Consider the following 15,481-nt stretch of genomic DNA (forward strand, 5'->3'; position numbering starts at 1 on the left):
GAACCCACAACTTGTCTGGGTGCTCAGTGAATCCCAGCCTTCCTGAGATCAGAGAGCTCTGTGAGAGTACCAGGCAGGGCTCCTGAACTATAAAGCTAGTGCTGCCAGTCATTGGTAGCCAGGTGTTCAATCTGGTCTGACTCAAAGACACCAAATTTCCTGTGTGGTTTTGTACACACCCCTGGCCTTCAGGTTCTCACAAACAAAGAATAACCACGCCCATCTGGCTAATGCAATTCTAGGACCCAGATGTAGTGTGTAGACTACAGCTACCCCACTGAGCCATGGAAGGAAGGCAAGCCATATTGGATTCTGTCAGCCCTGAATCACCTAGCCAGGGTACAGAACAAGAACACAGGCTTTCCTGAGACTCTTGCCTGCATAGAGGGAACTGTCTGAAAGCAGGCAGTCTCACCGCTCAAGGAGGGGCAGAACCATGTGAGTGACAACAGGTAGCAATCCACTCCAGGCTGTCCTCTAGAGGACCTGTGGAGTAAACAGCAAACTCACTGTGCCTGGACCAAGCACCATGATATTATAGCCCGTCCCCAGAGAGGGAGAGAGGGACTCTGTAGGAGTGACCCTACAGAACAAAAACCACCTCAAAGACTTTTATGCATGCCTCATTACTTGGAAACTGGGAAGGGCCTGGCCAGTTACCAAGTGAAAAACTTCAGGCAGGGGGGAGGAGGAGAGAAGAGGGAGGAGGAGGAAGCAGGGAAGGTAAAGGGAGGCGGGGGAAGGTAAAGGGAGGTGGGGGAAGGGCTAGGGAGGGGGAGGGAAGTAGGAGAGGAAGGAAGAAGAGAGAAGGAGGGGGATGGGAAGGAGAGAAGAAGGGGGATGGGAAGGGGAGAAGGAGGGAATGGAAGGTGGGAGGAGAAGGGGAGAAAAAAAGGAAGTAAAAGCAAGACAGGAGAGGAGGATGAGTTGAAGGGGTGGGGAGTCCTTGCCCACTTTCCAGGCAACGATCTCTGGACTTCAGGTCAGCACTGAAGGCAGCTGCAAGCCTTGGCTGTCTACAGATAGGACCACTGACTTGCAGTATGGAAAGTTGAAAAACACTAGGCATTTCTTCCCTTTCAAGAAGTGTAAGATAGAGCCAGGTGTGGTGGCGCACGCCTTTAATCCCAGCACTCGGGAGGCAGAGGCAGGCGGATTTCTGAGTTCGAGGCCACCCTGGTCTACAAAGTGAGTGCCAGGACAGCCAGGGCTATACAGAGAAACTGTGTCTCGAAAAAACAAGAAGTGCAAGATAGACACCAGACTATACTAGATATGCAAGTGACTTCAGCCAAAGTCAGGTGGCTTCTCTGACTTACAAATGTGATCACCCCACACACACACACACATTCCTGGGGGCCTCCAGCAGGGCCAGGGCAGCTGTAAGTAAGCTGTAAGCTTGTAAGTCTTCCAAGGTTCACCAACAGTCCTCTGGTTTTCCTCCCCTGACTCTTGCCCTAGCATTTCTACATCTCTCCTGCCTCCTCACCACTCTCTGAGCCAGGTGAGCATGCTGCTTCTCCTGAGCACTGGCTAGCTCCCCAACATTAGTCCTCCAGAGTTCCAGGTCACATGAACAGGGCCAATTCCAGGCAGCACTCAGCTCCTATGCTCATCGCCACATAACAACTCTGTAAGCACAGATACAATGGGCCATTCTGGTTAGGTCCCTTCAAGTACTCCCAGAAGCCTGGCCTTCCCATCTCTCTGCCAATATTACAGGGCTGGCATGAAGGAGCACTAGAGCACTGGGCATAAGCCTCAGTCTATCTGCTCCATCCCAGCATTTTCCTGGCATCCTGTCCTCAGGGAGCAAGGGAACTGACCATAGAGGGATCACAGCCACCTCACCCTCTCTCACTGGGCAGAGCCAGCTCACACAGCAGACATAGACCCAACAGGTGACAACCACTGCAGAATGGAGCATACCCTCGAGCAAGGTAATCTCAAACTGGGTTTTGCAATTTGTTTAATCAGGTCCCAAGAGAGGGCACATGCTACACACTCTCCCAGTCCTTCTACCTGTCCCTCCTCCCCTGCATATTTCAGTCCTTAGTCCTACAGGTGCCCTCCATCATGACCTGCACACCTCAGTTCCACCATGAGCACCAAAGCATGCTCCTCTTGCCATAGTATTTCCCAAAAGCTTGATCAGGAGGCTGTACCCAGCTCATTTACTCCTCCAGTAGTGATGGCAATGTAAGTCCTAGTTGAACAATTCTACCCAATACCTGCTGTCCCACCCATCTAGATTTTGGACAAGTTGGTAACTGAGACCCTCAAGGCCGAATCTGTGATTTCACCAGGACCCATGATGGTGTAGATCAGCCATGAGGAGCTTTAGACATTAGCAGGAGTTGGTAAGGAACCTCCCCCCTCCACCCCTCAAAGCTGGGACCTCTTCAGTGCTTTGGTTTCTCCGGTTACTGTTACAGCGGGAAGCAAGACAGGTATATGCTGGGTGAGTTGTGGGCTACCACCTATTCATCTCTGAAAGAGATGGAAGGTCCTGTCCCTTATTCACTAGGACAACTGGGGATCTGAATTTCTGCAGTGCATTCGGACCCACTCCAACAAGACACACCTTCAAGTCTTCTCCAGTCCTGTGCTGTGCCCTGGCATCCACTGGCCATTTCCTCACCTCCTGCTCCAGGATTGGCTTGGGCACCTGCTGTGGCTGTAGGCTCAGCCATTCCCAAGGAGTTCTAGATCTCTAGAGTTAAGGGAATTTGGGGATAGGTAGACTCACAGCTTCTGAGGAGACCTTGTTTCCTGCCATTCCAGAAAACAGAAAAGTCCAATCATGAATACTGATAGCTGTCATTCATATGCCAGCCGATTCAGGATCAATGCCCTCTAAATGTTGTCATGGTAACTATGCACTAGCCCTCACCGACAACTCACAAACAGTAAGTAGCCTCAGAGCAACGAGAGAAACAATGCCACCCCATGGCATGGACTCTGGGAGCCTTGCATTTGTCCTGAAGAGGCAACTGTGTAGATGTGAGAGTCCACATTTGCCTCTTGGTACACTTGCTTTGTTTGGATCCATAGGCTCTGTTCTTTTTTATTTTCTAGTTGAGAATCATTCTCAGCATGGTAGTACATCTTTAATCCAAGCACTCAGGAAACGGAGGCAGCTGACTCTCTCTGTCTTTGAGGCCAGCCTGGACTTACCTATCTAGTGCCAGGCAAACCAGAGGAAGTCTTTGTCTCAAAAAACAAGCAAGCTAAACAAACAGCCCCCATACACATCAGTACCTACAACAAATTTGCAGCTTTTAGCAGGTCTTTTTTCCTTTCTTACAATATGTTATATTTAGACAATCCCCAGTGGAGGGAGCAAACAAGGATTTGTTCATTCCTCCTCTCCTGGGTCTTTTAGGCAATTTTTATTTGTTTTGCTTTGTTTGAGACAATGTCTTGATATGTAGCCAGGGCTGGCCTCAACTTGTGGAAAGCCTCCTGCCTCAGCCTCCCACACATTGGGATTGCAGATGTGTTCTAACGGGCCTGGTGCCATGATGATGTTTTCACTAAAGACTCACCCTAAACCTGGGTGTGGTCCCTTGCCACAGTGGCACGATGTCCATGTGGCACCCCCCACGTAACTGTTTCTCCGGCCCACTAAGAAGTGATCTCAGCATGCTTCGTGACCAGCGAGCCCCATCTGACTATTTTGTGCCTTGGCCATCTGATGATGGGGACATCTGGTTTGAGATGCTGCATTTCCTAATATGGATTTTTAAGGCTCAGTTGCCTTGGCTACCGAGCTCTAAACACATCACTTCTTGGGAGTGCTTAGGCACAAATGGACTTCCTCTGGGCCCCAGGTTCTCCCCTGTCAGGTGAATGGGGAATCTTGGTGAAGGAAACATGGGAATAAGGGTCTCTCCCTCTTGGAAAGCTGCAACCAACATGGAAAAAATTGTACTCTGGCCCAAGATAAAGTGGGGGGTCCCTGGGCTGCTGGAGGGGGTCCTCTATAAAGGTAAAACCTGAAGAAAGTTGGAGGTGGCTTGGGCCTCTAGGCAGCTGAGGAAATCTGACTGTGGCTTTCTTTTTTGTTTGTTTGCTTTATTTTATTTTCAAAACAGGATTTTTCTGTATAGCCCTGGCTGTCCTGGAACTCACTCTGTAGACCAGGCTGGGCTTGAACTCAGAAATCCACCTGCCTCTGCCTCCCAAGTGCTGGGATTAAAGGCATGCACCACCGCTTGCCCAGCAAAATGATACTTCAGACAGCTGTAAGCCATCAGACGGTTACTGGGATTTGAACCAGAGTCCATTGGATCCACAGTCAGTGCTCTTAATGACTGAGCCACTGCTCCAACACTGACTGTGGCTTTCTAATTGCAAGTTCCATGAGGAGGTACTCTGGAAAGTTACTCTGAGTGGCTTTTCGATTTGCCCAAGAACATAGTTTAAAGAGGGTGCAGAGAAAGGCATCCACCAGCAAGAAGCCTAGAGGACAAACCTAAAGGCCTGCTCCTTATAGATGAGGTGGCCAGATATAAGGTAGGCACCTAGTATTGGGAAAGAAACAGCCACCAGCAGTGCTTCCTTGGGGCTTATGGATAGAGGCCAGGCAGAGGGAGGGTGCCTGTGGGAACATGGTACACCTGAGGTTGAGAGTAGAGTATCTCTTTGCTGGAGAACACTACATCCTAAAGTCCTCTGGGCAAAGTGAAGGAGCCCAAAGGACCTAGTAATTCTCTAGCAGTATATCCCAAAGAAGAGAAAAAAGATAGCCTGCCTGACAAAGAATTCAAACTAGTGATTTTTAAAAGAAACTTAATATGATAAAACAGATTATAGCAAGATAATATAAAGAAATTAGGAAATTTTTGTTTTGTGATATGAATGAGAAATTTAGCAGAAGGCCAGATTGAGGTAGGGGATCAGGTCTGAAAGAGCAAGATATATGATGTAAAGCATACAATTAGGAGTCTTGCTGCAGAACAGACCAGACAGAAGAGTTTCTGAGCCTGAATACAAGTCTAACAAAAAGGAAAGTCAGACCAAAGATATGCAAAAGGAAAGGGAAACTTCAAGACCTATAGGAGAGCAGAAAGTGAGTAAACAGATACATTGTGGATGTTTCAGGATAAGGAGAGACAGGAAGAAGCAGAAATAAAATTGTTTACAAAGTAATTACTGAAAACCTCACAATTTTTGGATGAAATACAGACATTTAAGCCAGTGAAGGAAGCTCTAAGGACCCCTATAGATACAACCAAAAGCACTACAGGGATGGACAGACTGTTTAGTGGTTGAAAGCACTGCCTGCTCTTCCTGAGAGCCTGGGTTTGATTTCCAGTACCCACATCAGAGTGTGCAACTATTTGTAACTTCAGTTCTATGGATCTAGCACCCTCTTCTGGACTCTGCAGGCACTGCACACATGTTATACACAAACACACATGCTGGCAAAATATATCCATACACATAAAGTTAAAAAAAATTAAAGATACTTTACAAGGAACATTATCATCAAACTACCAAAAATACAAGGCAGAGAATTCTAAACATAGTAAGAGAGAAGTGCCCAGTTACATAAAAGGGAATCTTCAGTATACTAACAGTGAGAAGCCTTTTAAACCAGGAAAGAATGGGATGATACCACCAGAGTTTTAAAAGGAAATGAATGAATGAATGAATGAATGAATACCTGCCAACCAGGAATATGATACCCAGCAAAACTATCCTACAGAAAAAAAAAAGTCTTTCTAAAGCAAGCAAAACTAAAAGAACTCATCAATAGATTAGTTCTATAAGAAAGGCTTCAAGTGGTGCTCAGAAAAAACAAATGTTGTCTCTGGTCTTTTTCTAGCTCAAATTGTAAGCCAAAATAAATTCTTTCTTCTTTCTTAAATTGCTTCTGTCAGGGATTGTATCATTGCAGTGATAAAAATAACTAACATGGAGACTGAAAGTTCAAGGATGGGAAACACAACTCAGGTAAATGAAAGCAAAAGCAAGCAGTAGGCGCACTTACATCAGGAAAGTCAACTGTCAGTCAAAGACTAAATAGAGACAGGGAATCCTGGCCAATGGATGGAGTCAACAGGTGAATTCCTGTACCCATTAGATCTCAAAGGAGAAACATTATCTAATAGAATGACAGTTATGGACAAATTGTATCAATGGACAAGCAGTCCAGGAAAATGTCAGTGCAAAAATGCTGGAGTTAAAATACACTATAGACTAAAAGGATCTACAAGTTGTTCACAAAATACCTTCTCACCAGCACAGGGAATGGCCTACAGTATAGACCACATGGGAGACCACAAAGACACACACACACACACACACACACACACACACACACACACAGAGAGAGAGAGAGAGAGAGAGAGAGAGAGAGAGAGAGAGAGTTAGAACTAGTCATTGAATTTAACAAAGATGTACAGAACAAAATACATGTTTAAAACTTCATAGAGCTCCATATCTGACCACTAACTTGCTAGGACTAAAATCATGATAAAGCCTGTTCATATTAGATACAAAAGGATGGATATGGGTAACTAAAAAGGCAGATATCTCTACAGTGAACATTACAAGAACATTACAAGAAATTGAAGAGTATGCAGAAGATGGTCATAGCATGTTTGTGGCTCCAAAAGAAAATGTTTAAATGTCCATCACTGCACAAGCAATGTACAGATTCAATGCAGCTACTAACAGAATATCAGTGGCATTTTCACAGGACTAAAAATAAGTCCGAAGATTGGTATGGGGCCACAGAAGAACCCAAATGGATCAGGAAATTGCATCCCCAAAGAGCATTGCTGAAGATAGCATAATAGACAACTTGGAAATATCCTCAGGCTGGGGACGTGGCTCAGCTGGCAGAATGCTTGCCTAGCATGCACAAGATTCTGGGTTCAATCTGAGGCAGAAAGGAGAGGCTAAGGTTTAAAACAAATGGGATAGTATCTATTACAGGGTGTTTAGTGCACATCTGTAATCCCAGCAGTTGGGATGTAGTGAAGGGAGAATCAAGAGTCTAAGGTCATCCTTGGCTACATAGTCTGAGTCTGAGGTCAGCTTACATTACATTAGACCCTGTTTTAAAAACAAACAATGCTTCATAGCTTGAACAACCAAAACAGCACGGACCTAGCATAGAAATAGACACAATATGAGGCTGAAGAGATGACCCAGTAGTTAAATCCACCTGTTGTTCTTGGTTAGGACTAGGGTTCAGTTCTCAACACCCTCATGGTAACTCAACTGCCTGTAACTCCAGTTCCCAGAGATCTGAAACCCTCGTATTGCTTCTAAGGTAATTGGAGTGAGCATACTCAGGTGCACGCATGCACACACACACACACACACACACACACACACACACACCCATTCACTCACTCCTGCTACAGACGGATGGGGTGGGTGATTTTACAAATGGGTCTCCTTTCCAGGACACAATGCCTTTGCCTGGATCTTTATGGAACCACATCCAGGTGTGTTCTGCTCAGTTCCCACAACCAGACCTGGGGACTTTCCAAGAAGTAGCCAGAAAGTGGGCAAGCACCATGTGAGTGCTTCTACCTCAGATCTGCCTGTGCTCAGTCAGGGCAGTGGCTAAGACAGAAGCCCTGGCTTTATTAGAACAGTAATGGGTCGGAACCTCAGGACTATCCCCAGGCCACTGAAAAGCCCTCTGGCAGCCTCTGCGTCTACCCACCACTTTCCCAAGCTCAGGAATGCCACTGGATAAAAATACTGCAGGCAGATGTCATCAGTCTGGCCTGTCATGGGGCTTAGAGTTTTCCAGGCAGCAGTTGCCACAGCCCAGGCTGTGAGTGTGGGGTAAAGTAAAAGGTGAAGAAAGCCTTCGAAAGGAGCCAGACAGCTCTAGGTGGCCCTGCCTGTATGGCCTCTTAACACTCAGGAACATCAAGACACTTGCTAACACACACACACACACACACACACACACAAAGACAGTTTTACCAATGGATTCTTTATGTGCTAGAAGGCAAGGCAAGGGGACAAAGACAGAGGCACTGAGCACATATGTGCCTGGGAAGGCTTCCTGGAGGAAGCAGCTTCTGAACATTTGACAGAGTGTGTATTGCGTCTGACATTTGTCATGTCGGACTCCAACTCATTCCCACAGGACAGGCTCCTTCCATTCAGAGACTCTACTCCCAGAAGAATAGCAATCCACTCCTTACTTGGTTTGATCAGCGTGTGGTTTATGAGGAGGGAGCTCCTGGCTCCTTGGGCATAGCCAACTGTGTGACCTTAGGCAGATAATCTACTGTCTCCAAGTTCCAGGGTTCCCAGCTGCACACGGCAAGTAGCCATATTTGACAGGCCCTTGACAGAGCCACTGCTACAGTCCCCTCCACCTCTCAAGAGGCCTCTGGGCAGGGCCAGGGAATGGGGCTGGGCCACATAGCAGAAGATAACGTGTTCACAGAGGCAGTCCTTTCACGGGCTCTGAAGCCTCATGAAAAGTCAGGTCTTGTGATGGCCAAAGTCACCCTGCTGATAGAGCAACCACTGGCTCCTCTCTGAGGCTTGCAGAAATCTGGGGCTCTGCATACTCCGAGGGGTTATGAAAAGGGATTCCCACGAGGAAGAGCAAGGAGGATACATCCCTGAGTGCCTCAGGTAGGGTGAGCAGAGCTTAGCTGGCGTAATCTATTAAGTAGCACCACTTACTCTTTGGCCCTAAGGCCCTGCAGGACCACAGCCTACCTCCTGCTCTACCTATTACTTCTTATGCTTCCCCACAGTGTCAAAAGGGCCTGCACTTTCCCTCTGTAACTATTCCTTAGTTTCAGCATCCAAGTGGCCCCTGTGGCCAGCACTTATCCCTTCATTCTCCCTACCAGAGGCATAAGAGCTTCTAGAAGCTTCTCTACAACCTTTCATTGGGACAGACCACCCATCCCCATACCACCTGGACTCCTTTTGGTCCTGGAACATGCCCTGGTGTTTGCCCCAGCCTGTCAGTCTCATGAAGAGGGAAATGAATCACAGCAAGGTACATAGGAGCCAACAGCTGGACTGGAATGTCAGAGCCAGGAGGGACCATGGGGCTAATCAGAGTCTACTTCCTAGATAAGGGTGCAGAAGAGAGGGTGGGAGGAACAGGGGCCCTTACACTGGCCATGACCAGAACTGTGCATCTTATTACTCAGGAGCCACTTGATAGAGGCAGCTGCAGCTCTCCTCACTGCTAGGCAGGCCTGCTGTGGATGCCACCCTGCACTGTGCTTTGTAAGTAAGCACTGTTTGCAAAGGGGACACCACACCCAGGAAGCGTGAGCTCTGGACACTACTTTTGCCACCAGAGGGCTCTAAACACCAAACTCACTGAGAAACAGAGGCCATAGCAGCTGGCCTGACAATGCCCTGTCCTTGTGACACCATGGGGTTCTTCCCTGCCTCAGCAGCTCCCAGTACTACCTTGGCCTGGCATAGGTCCCCATGCCCTCATGCCCAGGGTAGGGAGGCTCTTCCTCAGGTCGGAGTTCCATGGGATTGTCTCTTCCTACTACCCAGCTGGGAGCCTTGCCACAAGGGATGTTTATGGCCACCCAACACAGGGCAAACCAAGATGAAGTGCTCCACACACACGCACACAGTGTACACAGAAATGCAAGGCTGGGTCTGAGGACAGGTTGAGGGGTTATGTGTACCTGGAAAGTCAAGATGCCAAGAGAGTTAGCTGATGACACCAAGGGACCAGGCCCCAGAGGAGATGGCATGTGGAGAAGCTTCAAATTTTATCTAGGGCTGAAGAATAGGTAGAGGTGTTTATAGTAACCAGAAGGAAAGACTTGGTCATCTACACAGCCCTGCAGTCTCCTCACTGCTCTGTCCCCATCATCCTGACAGCCATCTTCCTAGGTCTGCTAACTAATTGCCCACTGGCCACTCCATGAGAGTCATAACCAATACACTGCAGCCCCTGCAATCGGAAAGGCCAGCCCATTTGACTACCAGGAGTAGCTGTAAGCTCCACTCACGATCAACTCCCTGAGGTACTAGCAAAAGCCACCAAAAAGTTCTCAGGGAACTGAGCAAGCCAGAACTGTGAGAGGATAGAGACAGGATGATCAAGTTTAGGTTCAAAAATGAGGGAGGTGGGTAGTGTCTCTTAAACCCCTCTGTTGGTCACAACCAGGGTCTCCAAGCAGCTTGACAGTCAGAGTAGATACTTTGGAACATCTGCCCCCAACCCTGGCCAAGGCCCAACAGCAAGGCAGCTGGACCCCTGTGACCTTGGCTAGGAAGGGGGCTGCTCTCTATGGGAACACAAAGAGCCACAAGATAGGATTAGGGTGAGGGGGGTGGGGTGGGAACCCAAGCAGCAGAGGGCAGTGCCTGGGGACCAGTGTCCTGACCCTGTCACGCAGGGAAGATCAGCACAGACACAGGAAGAGCTGCTCTACTTGGGCCAAGGCAGGGGTCCCCCAAGGAGGGGCCAGGATGTCCGGGTCTGTTTCCCCATACGCATGTGGGAAAGCATACCCCAGAGACTGCAGGACACTGGCTCTCACCCCTACGCCCCCTCCACCCCCACACATTCATGCCCTGATTTTCCAAAGCAGGCTTGTCCTTTGGGCCACAGAACCATCCCTGTATGTTTTAAGGGTCCATCTTACCAAGTGCAGAGCTCACAGTTTGCCAGCCACATTTGCTTCTTAGAACATCACCAGGGACAACCAGCATGACCATGCATTTTATAAAGATGTTAGGCTTCCAACTGCTGGCCATGACTCTTTTCCAGAAACTGCCTGACCCAGAGGGTCCTGCCCACCTCCTGAAGGTGATGGAGATGAGATCCCTCCCCCTAGAGTCTGAGCAAACCACATGCTGTACCCAGCAGGGTCCTCCCAGTTTACTTACCCCTCCCTCTTTGTAACTAAACTCCATGGGCAGCCAGGGCTGGGCAAGATTCACCAACCACCACTCAGGAGCTAGCATCTCTCTCCCTCTCCTTGACAAAGAAGATCTTAGACCACCAATCTAGAAGCCACCAGGGCTCAGTGGCTCCTGGCTCCTGGCTCTTGAGGAGGCTGGGCAAAGGCAAGCTCTGCTGAGCAAACTTCCCGAGGGCTGAACAATCCAATTCAGGAAGAAAGCACAGTGTAAGCACAGACTTCCTCTGGGGCAGGACAAGCCCTCTTCCTCTACCAGGTCCAGGCCACCAGAGTCAGGAACTTAACAACGTTCATTCTAATGACCTGCATCCCCAGGAGGATTCCATGCAAGTGTCTGAAGGCTGCTCACCTTGGCAAATGGGGCTCCTGGACAAAAAGGTAACAGAGTAGCAGCTTCTCCAGCACCTTTCATCTCAGGGATCTTAGGATCCAGCAGGCAAGTGATAGAAAGCAGCAAACCATGTTTGCTAGACATTCCTACAGTGGTTAAGGCTCTTTGGGGTCTTTATGCCCTGAGAAAAGCCCACTCCTGCTGCAAACACATGCAGTGCCTCCATCCTCGAAAGACCAGCAATGAAGCCTCAGGGGTCCTGGCACTTTGGGAGGTAAGGCAGGGGGTTGGGTGGCCTTAAGGACATACCAAGAATGCCAGTGGGGACAGGGTGTCCAGAGACTTTCCCTGGATACCCTGGGCGATCATTGTCTCCCTTTGCAAGGCAAACGGCCATCCAAATTCACTTTCGTGAGCCTGGCTCTTGCTGTGCCTCAGAGGCATAAACAGACCTCTGGACACCCAGTGGAGGTCCTCCCCTGCCCAGGTGGCAAGACTAGCCACAAGGAAGTCACCTAGTGGAACATCCAAAGCAATTAGCTGCGGGGTCGGTTGAGTAGAATCCTGAGCCAGAGGCTGGCAGGGCACCAAGAAACTAGGCAGCCAGGAAGTGCTGCCTCGAGGTGGCCAGGGGAGGCAGCAAGGAGGGCAGCCAGACCATTCCTGGAGATGACTTTCTGTGACCCTGCCCTTGAAAAATGAAGTGCCCTGCCCCTCTCAGGCAGCCTGTGAGAATAAGAGCCACCTGGTAGCAGTGAGGGCCAGGTGCAGCTCAGCTCCCTCTCCTGTTCCCTAAAGCAGGTGCTGTTCTCGGACAATGTCGACTGGGCTCGCTCAGGGCATCCAGCCCGCTTTCATCAGCCTGGGTTATTGGAACCTGTGGGAACTCCCTGTGGACATCTTGGGCAACACCAATGCACCTGCTAATTTATCCTGCTGCTCTGAGTGCCTAAGACACAGATACCAGCCAAGGCCTGAATGGGCTTGCACACAGACACCAGTCACTCCTGGGGGCTCCTGAGTCTCTTGTCACAGCTGACCCACACCAAAAGGTCGGCTTCCAGCTTGCTTACTCCTCCTGTAGGGACTAACATCTAAGCGCTGTCCCTCTATTCCAAGTGAATGGCCTGGAGGAGCTCCTAGGTTGGTGTACTGCAAGTGTCCCCCTCCACAAGCCACAGCAGAGTCCCCGAGTTTAAGGGACAGACTCCCAGTCTGGTTTCTGCTTTCTGTGATTAGCCCTTCCTTGCCTCCCCTAGGGTCACAGTGGCACCAGCCCTAAGAGTCGTGCGTGCAGGGAGGTTACTCACACGGTGAAGTGGTACACGAAACACTTCCAACCCGTGGGGCGCTCGAGGAAGTTGTAGACTCGGCCCTGGATGTGGGTGCGTGCCAGCAGCGGGCGGCGCGCACTGTAGATGGAGACCCGCGGGTCAAGGCTCACCCGCGGACGTGGACCGAGGTCTGCAGGGGCCGGGGCGGGCGACACAGGGGTCGACATGGGGGGCGCGAGCCCCGGGGCTCCGGTTGACGCGATGGGCGCATAGACCGTGCTGCCCTCAGGGCCACCTTCGGCCAGCTCCAGTGAGAAGGGACACTTCTTGACCAGTCCCGCGCTGCCCCGCCGGGCGCCTAGCAGGCGGCTCCAACCCGCGCGCTTCCTTTCAGCACTGGGCGGGGACGAGGCCGTGTCCATGGCCAGACAGGACCCCTGACCCCGCCGCTCCTGGGAGCTGAGGTGAAGGCGGCGCAGAGCGCAGGGCGCAGTGCGGGTAGCCACTGCTGCCAGCCCAGCCACGGGGGGCCGCTGTCTGCTCCGCCTGGGGGCGGGGGCGGGGTTGGTCCCCCGGGATGGCATGTCCCGCCCCCAGGACGCCCCGCCCCTGGGCGCCACCGCGCGCTTACCTGCGGCCTGGCTCAGCCAGCGGGTTACCTGCTCCACCAAGCCATGTCAGGCTGATCTCCGCGTTCCCGTCTGTGCGCACCTGCTGGGCGCACGTGCTTCCCCGCACCCCGAGGACCTCCCGCCTGCTTGGCTCTAAGGTCCTCCAACCTGGGACCAGCAGATACCACCACCACGAATCACAAGCATCCTTTTTCTCGCTATCTGAACCCACCCTAGAGAGGGAGCGGGAGGCAGAAAAGGGCATCCCAGGCCACACATGGACACTTTCCGGCACAGGATGAGGAAGTGTTGGCCCAGAACCCTTGGGTGTCCAGAAGCCTCTGTTGGCGGCGGAGAATGGGATGGAGGAGATGGGGACAAACCAAGAGTGGTGCTCACTGAGAGTGGGGTCAAAGGCAAGTGCTAGATTGCGGGTTTTACAGGTAGACACCGCCCGCGGGGCTGCCTGAGCGTTTTACATGTACTCCCTTTAAGTTTGTACCTCTCCAGAGTGACACAGAAGGAGCCTTATGTCCTGTGGTGGTGTGAGGATAGTCAGAAGGTGTGTGCAGCTGGCTCTTGCTACACTGGCCTTTGTGTGGGATGGAAGGGCACCTGCATCCCAGGACAATCCCAAAATCCCATTCTCCTGTGATCCGCCACACCCGCCTCTCACATCACGTACAAGAATAACTTTCAGATACTGTCCTGTTAGCTTCAGTTCTCAACTTGACACAGCCTAGGGTCATCTGAGAAGGGAATTAGGAGGAGGACTGCCTAAATTGGATTAGACTGTGGGTGTGTCTGAGGAAGATTGTCTTGATTGTCTTAGTTGATGTGGGAAGACACAGCCCACTGTGGGCGGTGTCTGTTTCCTGGGCAGGTGGGCCTAAACTATATAAGAAAGGTAGCTGGGCATGAGCCTGAGAACAAACAAGCAAGCGGCGTTCCTCTGGGGTTTCTGCTCAACTTCCTTGGTTGTGAATGAGTTCTTTGATGGGAGTTGGTGCTATGTAGAATATTGAGCAGACCTGCCTCCAGGTTCCTGGTTGAGGTCCTTCTCTGGCCTCCCTTTGAAGATGGGCTGTAATTGGTAAGCTGAAATAAACCCTTTCCTCACCCAAGCTGCTCTTGGTCCTGGTGTTTATCACAGTGATGGAAGGATGCGAGAACAGGTGGATCAAAGGCTTTGGTGAAAGAACAAAGGTGAGGGGCCGTTGCTATAACCAGAGGTAGAGTGTGTGCCTGGTGTATGCAAGGACCTAGGTCTGATGAGGATGTGGGGGAAGAGCACCTGCCTCAAGAAACTGTCACTAAGGAAAACATTTCCAACTGCGCTGTGAAATCCGGAAGCGGCAGATAAAGCAGAAAGTTGCCGCAGGGGAAGTAAGAGATAGGAGACAAGGTCGTTTTCACCACCACAGGCAAAGGATTAATAATAATCATTCATACATAAGGACCATCTAAAGCCTCAGCAGACTGCGGCAGCCGGTGCTGTGGGAGAGTGGGCTGAAAACAGGATCCGAATACAGGGAAAGAGACATGCGTGCAGCCTTGGTGCCTCAGGGGGAAAACATTCTCAGCCTCACTCATAATAAGAAAATGCAAATTAAAAGTACACTCTGATACCAGTGGCCCACTATCTGATTGGCAAAACTCCAGATGTTTGACGGCACAATCTTTGGGAGAGGCCAGGGTGGCAGGTGCTTTCCTAATCACCCGTGGGAAGGGCATCTTGGCAGCCTTAGCAAGAGCGTATGTGCCTTTTGACCTGGAAATCCCACCACTAATAACCGACCCAAAGACAAACGAGAAAAAAACAGAAGATGAAGGTGGGCATGGTGGAGCACACCTGTAATCTGAGTACTTGAGAGGTAGGGGTTTACAAGAGTATTAGGAGTTCAAGGTCATCCTCACCGACATAGTAAGTTCAAGGCCAACCTGGGCTATGTAAGGCGGGAGGGAGGGAGGGAGGGAGGGAGAGGGAGAGGGAGAGGGAGAGGGAGAGGGAGAGGGAGAGGGAGAGGGAGAGGGGGAGAGAGAGAGAGAGAGAGAGAGAGAAAAGAGTGAGTATACATAAGCATATAAACCTGTGTGCTTACTACAACGTGGCTTATATTAGCAAAAGATAAGCAGCTGAAATGATGGCTCAGTGGTTAAGAGAACTTACCTCTCAAGCATGAAGACTAGTGTTAAGAATCCACCACTCATATAAATGCCAGGTGTGACCTTCTGCATGCTTGTGTGTGAGGCAGGGGAGGGCGTAGGCAAAGACTCTGGGACTTCTGGCTCCAGCCTAACTGAAAAACTCAAACTCTAAGGTTGAACAAGGGACCCTGCCAAGGCAAAGAGTGATTG

At 50.3% G+C, this 15,481-nt stretch overlaps 1 protein-coding gene across 2 annotated transcripts in view; it reads right to left on the reverse strand.

Annotated features, from left to right (window-relative positions):
• The window catches only part of Kcnq1 (potassium voltage-gated channel subfamily Q member 1), a 318,171-nt gene extending 305,131 nt beyond the window's left edge, over window positions 1–13,040 (reverse strand). For both annotated transcript variants that reach the window (XM_021166795.2, XM_085841141.1), the window contains exon 1: window positions 12,549–13,040. In XM_021166795.2, the coding sequence (XP_021022454.1) occupies window positions 12,549–12,934 (386 nt within the window). In that variant the 5' untranslated portion in view covers window positions 12,935–13,040. The remainder of the gene's footprint in view (window positions 1–12,548) is intronic.
• Window positions 13,041–15,481: the final 2,441 nt, after the last annotated feature.

Source organism: Mus caroli, unplaced genomic scaffold, assembly GCF_978045245.1.
Source record: "Mus caroli unplaced genomic scaffold, Mus_caroli_1 scaffold_8, whole genome shotgun sequence".
Taxonomy (NCBI): Eukaryota; Metazoa; Chordata; class Mammalia; order Rodentia; family Muridae; genus Mus; species Mus caroli.